This window comes from Pteropus alecto, unplaced genomic scaffold, assembly GCF_000325575.1.
Source record: "Pteropus alecto unplaced genomic scaffold, ASM32557v1 scaffold101, whole genome shotgun sequence".
NCBI lineage: Eukaryota > Metazoa > Chordata > Mammalia > Chiroptera > Pteropodidae > Pteropus > Pteropus alecto.
Window position 1 is genome coordinate 8,746,501 of NW_006432945.1, and position 8,217 is coordinate 8,754,717.

At 47.8% G+C, this 8,217-nt stretch overlaps 1 protein-coding gene across 1 annotated transcript in view; it reads right to left on the reverse strand.

Moving 5' to 3' along the window:
• Window positions 1-1,672: 1,672 nt before the first annotated feature.
• RGSL1 (regulator of G protein signaling like 1) overlaps window positions 1,673-8,217 on the reverse strand; it is a 41,161-nt gene continuing 34,616 nt past the window's right edge. The window contains exons 16-20 of the mRNA XM_015586130.1: window positions 7,285-7,423; window positions 6,934-7,058; window positions 3,766-3,875; window positions 2,012-2,104; window positions 1,673-1,695 (exon numbers count right to left, since the gene is read on the reverse strand). Of these exons, the coding sequence (XP_015441616.1) occupies window positions 1,673-1,695; window positions 2,012-2,104; window positions 3,766-3,875; window positions 6,934-7,058; window positions 7,285-7,423 (490 nt within the window). The remainder of the gene's footprint in view (window positions 1,696-2,011; window positions 2,105-3,765; window positions 3,876-6,933; window positions 7,059-7,284; window positions 7,424-8,217) is intronic.

Here is an 8,217-nt window from a genome sequence, read left to right on the forward strand (position 1 = left end):
TGGTGCCGGGTAATTTTTGGCTGAAGGAAGAGGGAAGAGGGCCAGTTGTCGCAGTGGCGATGACATAACTGGTGTACTCTCTGCTGGTCCGTTGCTGTCATTCACTTTAGAAATGGCAACAGCCAAAACCGAAACCCTTCACCTTCAGGGTCGGGTTCGCATCCTCTGAAGCTATGCATTGCCTTTCCCTTCCAAGAGCTCCAAAGTACCTGGCTTGTCTACCAGGTGCCAGCACTGGCCAGTGATACTTGGAAAGTTCCAAGCTCCTGGTAGACTTGCAGCAGGTCTGAGAAGGTAGGATGGCTGGTGAGCAAACCAGGCCCACCATTCACAGAGCTTGCTGTCTATAACCTTGACCTTCAAAAGCAGCTCTTCAGCACTGCTCAGTTGTGGTTTCCATGACCCCCTTGGGATTCTCCTAGAGCCCTAACTTAGCATCAGTCCCACTTTGAGGCTTGTATAGAAGTGAGTTAGGCTGAATCAGATTTTGACAGGTTCAAATCTTTTCTGTTCTTATTGCCAATATCCTGCCAAATGGAAGGACACCTCTTCTTTCTTCCCATCCCATCTGCACCTGAGCCTGAAGGGCTGGAAGGTCAGTGAAGCAAGCAATGAAAGACCATCTGGGACGCCCTTCCTTCAGCATTGGTGTTCTACTGGAAGGTGGGTCAGGGGCTTCAACTTCCTAAAAATGCTTGTCCTGATAGTGGTAAGCGAGGACACCCATAGAGAAACCACCCCCACTTCAGGCCTCTCTGTTAGCAGCAAGTTCAACTTCTTGGGTCTATATGCCAAGCAGTATCAGGAGGTGGAGCTAGTTCTCTGGGGAGTTTCTCCCCTATCTGCCATGGTACCCTTGGCTGAAGAAGAGACTTCCTGGCTCATGCCTACCCTGGGACAGGACACAGCTGCATGGCAGAGAGGGAATGTCCTGGCTGGGATTTCCCGATGAAGCTAAAGACAGATAGAGAGAAAAACTGCATCAGAACTCAGGGCACAGACACTCACTGGCGGCTATCCAGCCCCGGGGGGTGCCACGCCAGGACAGCTTTCCCAGTTCCTTAATTGGGAAAGTGAAGGAGAAGCGACGATGCTCCAGGGACAGTCACTGTGCTGGTTTTCACGCTACAACATTTTTTGTCCTAGAAGACATTTCGTCTGGTTGCAAAGGTCATGATGCCAACCCCACTGACCCAGGGGAGTAAAATAAAAAGACTAGATTGGATGAACACTCAAATCGCCAGACTCTGGGGCTGTTTGGACCCTAAGGATCGTGGGCAACGTTCCATAATGGCCTCCTCATTAAGCAACGCGGGGACATAGGCAAATGGGCAACCCGGGCAAGCTGGCGTTTCAGAGAAGCAGTGTCCCTAATGTGGAAATTGAAAGTGACAATGGAACAGAAAGGATAGGCTTGTAAAGAGAGACTGTGCAGAAACGAGGCAGCTTTAATGTTTGAGTGTGGGCTTGACTCCTAGAGGCTGAAGATGGGGAATAAGAAGGATATAACATGGCCCCGGTAGGGGAGGCTAGGACCGGAGTATTCATTACAGGGATGAGATCAGTAGCAGGAGCCTCCAGGAAGCAGGAGTATGGGATGGAGGTCCTGTTCAAGCCAGCAGGTGCTCTCACTGGGAGGAGAAAGTGACAACCGAGATGTTCTGATTGTCCCTTAGTAAGGATCATACAGCACACCTGGAAATGGGCAGAGGAGATGGCAGAGATGTAGAGAAGTTTAAGGTACCCACTTTCAAGGGGCTATAAAAGAATCAAGAAGATACGATTATGCTAATGAGAGCTGGGCACAGACCCCTGCAAGGACAGTCAGGAGACCTGCTACGCGCCCCATCCCTGCCACTCGCAAGCTGTGTGATTTTGAGCAAGTCACTTCACATTTGGGGATCTCAGTTTCCTCCTGATCAGTGAGGAGACTGGCCAAGCTGGCTTTAGGGTCACACTCTAATTGAGTAATGGACTTTTGATATCAGTGGGGCTACCAACTCTTACTCACAATTCTGGACTGAACTTGCTACTACATCCCGCTGTTGAGGCCATAACCATTCAATACCTTTGAGCAAGGAGAATCTTAAGATGGCATGGTCTCCTGGGGAAGGGAAAAGGGAGAGCATTAAAAGCCCTTACGGCAACACCAGACAAAATATATCTTTCTAAGTAAGCAAGAAGTCTCCTGTTCACGACAGAACATTACCTAAATCCAAACCTCTGTATTTGAGATCTGGGGTCTGAGGTCACAAGAGGGGAAGCAACATGCTCAAGGTCTCTCAGCTCACACACAAGACTCTACAGGCCTAGAACTCAAGTGGCCTGACGTCTTAATTCAGGGAGTCCCGCTGCCCTCTTGCAACTCCTGACACCAGGAGAGATTTGGGGATGTGCTTCCCTAGAGCTCGGCGTAGGAAATGAGCCAAAGGCTGGGGGCTCTCTGGCTACCACGGGGTGCTCCTCGGAGGGGGTTCCATTTGCCTGCCCTGCCGGCCCACCTCCTTCTCTTTTTCCTCTTACTGTTCCCCTTCTCTCCTCCTACCCCCGCCTTCATCCTAAATAAGCACTTGCACCCGTGGCCCACACACTGAAAAGGCTGCTGATTTCTGTCTGCTGATGTGACACTTCACAAGGCAGAGACAAAGATAACCAGCCATGTTCCTTGAGCCTCGGGTCCGCTGCAACCAGGGACATGAGTGATCTGTTTCCTACTGAGATGAGGACGCTCTCAGGGGGCTAGGAGCCAGAGACGGACTTAGGTCTCCAGGGCCCACCTCCAAGAAGGAGGTGGCATGCTTGTTTGTGAGGGCTGGAGTAGGGGCAGGGGTGAGCATCTGGAGAAATGGATGTGAGAATTGGGCTGGAACGAGCTAAAACAACAGAACGCTGAGCTCCATCGTGGGACAGTTGGCTGCTGTTTTTAAGACTCCTGTCCTGTCTCTATAGTTTGTTTTGATGCTGGTACCGTTCCCAGGTTCACAGACCTGTGCTCTTTGGTTCCCAGAACTTTCCACATCGGAGACACCCAGCCGTACCCTTACCAGCCATGGCCCTGTGCACCCTCCTCCCTTGTCTGTAAAATTCCCTTTCACTCAAGTACTGTTCTCAGCGCAGGTGCTGGGAAACGGCCTGGGTGCAACTGCTCTGAATATGCCAAGGAAATATATGTGTGACTTTTCAAACATACACATATATTTATAAATATATGGATAATGTTTAATATAAGTAACATGTATTAACATAATATAAATAACATATTAATGGTATATAAATCTCTCACAATCACACCACTCAGGGATAGTCTTATTAATACTCTATCTTTATTTCTAATTCTTTCCCCATGCTTTGAAAAAATTATACATATGCATAAAGATATACATGCATATATATATTTACCACATTAATATCATATTCTACATCCACTTTTTAATTTTCTCACTTATGGAACATAGATGTCATTCTGATGGTAGGGTTTATGGAGCTCGTTGGAGCAGGGGCTTTTAAACACAGAGATGATGGCATCCATGCCAGAGGCATCCTGGGAGGTACTACTGGGGCGACATCCAGGGGTGGGGTACCCTGTTGCCAGCACTGACAGCTGCAGATAAAATAGACCTTAATGCTTCTCTGAGGGCCAAGTGAATTAGATGCCCATCCCTCCCGTGAACGCCCTCCGCGAAGTCTTACCGTCGGCCTTTCGGTCCCTTGCTTTTCCTTCGCGGGTCTCGTTTGTTAGAGAACGAGGGTCATGGTGCAGCTTACCTCCACTGCCAGGAGGGTACTTGTATACCAGTTTAGGAGAAGATTTTCTGTCCTTGAACTTCTTCCCCCTGTACTGGAAGTAAGAGTGGTTTGCCTTCCAGCTACAAAACCTGCGAGAAGAATGGCTCCTGGTCACAAGGAGAAACCGCCAGTCGAGGGGGCTGGAACACTGAGCACAGGGACCAGTCCTCACAGAGGGTGGGGTGTCCAACAGGGATGAGGAGAGCACCTGGCCTCAGAGGGCCGCCTGTCAGAGGCCCTTCTCCTGAGGCCTCCTCTTTGCCCAGGCCTGGTTCCGGTGAGGGCCTGGCATGGGCAGTATGTTGGGACTTCCTTCTGGAACCACCAGTGAATGGAGTCTGTCAAGAATCTGCTGTACCCCACCCTGAGGTGCTCGCCTGAGTGTCAGACCCTGAGCTCTCTATCTAACTGCGCTTGGTGCAGCCAGAGCGTCTGACTGGCCCCCTCAAGGCCCGATCACTGGTTTCCATCCTATCCCTTACTAAGGGCCTTGACCCCTCCCTCATTCACATCAACCCTTTCCCTGGAGTGGACCCTGGCCCCTCACATGGTCTCAGACTCGCCTGCTCACTCCAACCTGAGACCTGCTGCTCCCCGGAAGCCCTCACAGCCCTCGCCATCTCTTCCTCCCTGGCCCCCAGCCTCTTGCTTCCTCAGCCTGCCCTGGGATTGGACCCCTCGGAGGCTGGTCTTGGCTAAGACTGGATTTATTTTCTATCCTGCCTTGGCTCTGGTGGTCCTGGCTGCTGCTCTCCTTCCTCCTCCCCGAGGGACATCGTGTCTCATCACAGTTGGTCTCTCCCACCCCACACGCTGAACCAGGTCTCCCTCCCGTCACGGACCTCCTAATATGTCATGGCTGCGTTCTTTATGGTGCTTAAGAGACTGAGAGACCTGGTTTCTAACCCTGGTTTTACCACCTACCTTGGCAAGTTCCTTAACCACTCTGAACCTCAGTTTCCTCGTCTAGTAAGTAGGGTAATAATTCTCTGTGCCGCCCACCTCATAGGGTTGTTGAGAGGTTCACCCGAGATAATAGATGTGGACACAGTTTGCAGAAATAAAACTCTTCATAAGTAGACAGCAAAGCAAGTAAAGAACCAGCAGTATGAGGATTAGGATTCAAAGCCTTCCCGAGGCACCCCTATTCTTCCTCAACAGGGATGAGGGAGAGCTGAGCACTCACTCGAGCCAGCAGCAGCATGTATTCCCCAGGCGGTTCTGAACCTCCAGAAAGTTTCAGGATGAAATTCTTTTTAGTCCTGATTAGCAGAACTCGAATCAAGTCTTGAATTGAGTGCTAGATAACAACTGGCATTCAAAACGCTAAACTGGTGACCTTCAACTTAGGTTTTTAAAAATATTTCTTTCAATCCCGTATTAAATAACTTATTATCGTAGGGATTTAAAGATATGAAAGATGTTCAAGGTCGCTAATCATCAGAGAAATGCAAATTAAAACCACAGTGAGATATCACCTCACACCTGTCAGAATGCCTATCATCAATAAATCGAAAAACAACAGGTGTTGGTGAGGAGAAAAGGGAACCCTTGCACACGGCTGGTGGGATTGCAAATTGCTACAGCCACTGTGGAAAACAGTCTGGAGGTTTCTCAAAATATTAAAAATGGATCTACCTTTTGACCCAGCAATTACACTTCTGGGTACTTATCCAAAGTAAACCAAAACAATAAGTCATAAAGATCTATGCACCCCAGCATTCATGGCGGCACAATTTACAATAGCCAAGATATGGAAGCAACCTAAATGCCCATCTACAGACTACTGGATATAGACATTATGGTTCATATATACAATAGAATATTACTCAGCCATTAAAAAAAATGAAATCCTACCATTTGCAATAGCATGGATGGATCTATTGGTTATTATGCTGAGTGAAATAAGTCAGAAAGAGAAAGATAAATACCATATGATTTCACTTATATGTGGAATCTAAGAAACAAAAAGAACAAACTTATCAAAAACAAACTCACAAATATAGTGGACAATTTGGTTAACGGACAGAGGGGAGGGGGGTCGGGGGCTGGGAGAATGGGGCGAAGGGTTAAAGAAGTACAAATTGGTAGTCGATAGTTGGTCACAGGGATGGGGAGCACGGCAGAGGGAATGCAGTCAGCATTAATATGATGGCTAGGTAGAGGGCCAGGGGAGGGAGGGAGCAATTGGGGGGGATCATTTTATGAACTGTATAGATGCCTAATCAATGTACTGTATACTTGAAACTAATTTAAATAAATAATTTTTTTTAAAAAAAGATAAAGGTTGGTGATTGGTAAGCAATCTTTACACTTCTGTTTTAATAAAGTAACTTGTGTGTGTGTGTTTGTATGGTAGAGGGACACCCCTAAGAGCTGGAATCACAATAATAATCTCAACATCCCAATTAGCTTCGTCTGGGACCATTTCAGCCAGTTGTCCTGTGGTCACTGTCACCCAGGGCACTGCTAGGTATCATGTGGAAGGTCTGAGTTGGGGCCACAGTGGACCACGGGAATGAATAACCACATTTGTCCTGCAGAAATTTTGCGCATTTCATTTTTGTGTTTTTTGGCCTTCACGGTTTCCTCACCATGTTTTAATTTTTTTTGAGTTACTTGCCATATTTGCTACTTTAACTTTGGGAGACAGGACATAAAAATCAGAATCTCTAGTTCCTCTTGAAAATCGAAATATCTAGCAACTATGCCCCTACAGGTAATGTTGGGGTTTGGACATAACAGAGCAAAAGACTCCTGGCTTACTGTCCCCATGAGGCTCCTGAAGCACAAGCACAGTTGTGTGACCTGAACAGAATTTCTCCCAAGTAGCTGTGGTCCACCATCGCCCTTTGGTGAGGAACCTACATCTAAGAAAACCCAACACCTTTATTCCAAGCAAGCACAGGGGAGAGGTGGGAGCCAGGCATTCTGATCCCAGTCTCACTTGGCTTTCCGTCCTCTGATTCAGCATTCAGTGTGAGAGTGTGAGCGATGGAGTATAGCATGTAGAAGAAGGATACACCATCTTCATTCCCATGAACCTGGAAATGGTGAATTGGAGGGGGACAGGGAGACAGAAAACTCTCTAGAAAGACAAACCTGTTCTCCTGACCTCACGGTCCTCGGATGAGGGGAGAGAGTTACCTTTTCCAGAAGTACATGATGAGGGGGAAGAGAGACATGATCGCCCCGTGGAAGATGTTCCGGTCCAAGTGGCCTTCTGTGATGGCACCAATGATGGAGTCCTTCTGGGACTCAGAGATGTTCACCTACCCACAGAATGGGAGCCTTTCAGTGGTGGAGGCTCCCATTCTGTGGGTAGGTGAACAGAAAACCTCTCCTGGCCCCCAGGACCTTTAAGACCACCCTCCCCAGAAGGCAGAAGCTGTTTGTGGGGCTGTTAGGTAAAGGACATCTGGCTGACCCAGGTCTTAGGAGGTGCCTGACAGTTAGCTTCTTGACACAAGACCAGAGAGGGGTAGCAGTCCCCCTTACCCTCAGCTTCGGAGGGACTTCTGACTGCAGGTACAACTTTAGGATGATGTTAAGTTTGGATTTCATTAGGATCACATCATTCTCATTGTAGGCCCGGTTGACTGCAAGCACATGAGCTGAACTCACTAAATTGTTAAATCTAAAAAGAGGCAGTAAGTAGGAAATCAGCAAAGACGAAAGCAGTGACTAAATGGGGCAGCCAGCCCAGACCTGTTTCTGGCCTAAAAAAAGACAGGGCCAAATCCTGGGCCAGGTCGTGACTTCATCCATTCAATCAGAATTCATCTACGGGAAAATACTAACCGAGCACCTACCGCATTGAGATAACATGCTCAGTGCTTGGTCAAGTGTATTTCCTCACCACAAAGTCCCATCCTCCTTTCTTTACCCAGCTCGGCCCCCGTGCCAACGGTCCCTCTGACTGCTTCGGTGGCTGAGGGCTATCTTGCTCTTCCTTTCCCTTTCTGTGCTGACCCTCTCACAACTACCACTCCATGAAGCGATATGCTCCTTTCCTTAATTTTTTTTCACTGTGGTAAAATATACAGAACATAAAATGTACCACTTTAACCATTTGTAAGTATACCGTTCAGTGGCATTAAGTACATCCACGTTATCGTGTGATCGCCACCACCATCCATCTCCAGAACTTCTGTCATCTTCCCGAACTAAAACTCCATACCCATTAAACACTAACTCCCATCCCCCATGACCCCCAGCGCCTGGCAACCACCATTCTTCTTTCTGTCTCCTAGCAACATATTTTTTAGCTAAGGGTCAATTATCTGTCAGTTATACCTTATCTTGATTTAAATACACAGTTTACTTCCCTCAGGCTATTTTAAATCTTAACCATTTAAAATCTCCTTCTAAGCCTGTTTTGCATATCCATTCGTTGATTCAATCAGCGAACCTTTTTTAAGGGTTTACTCT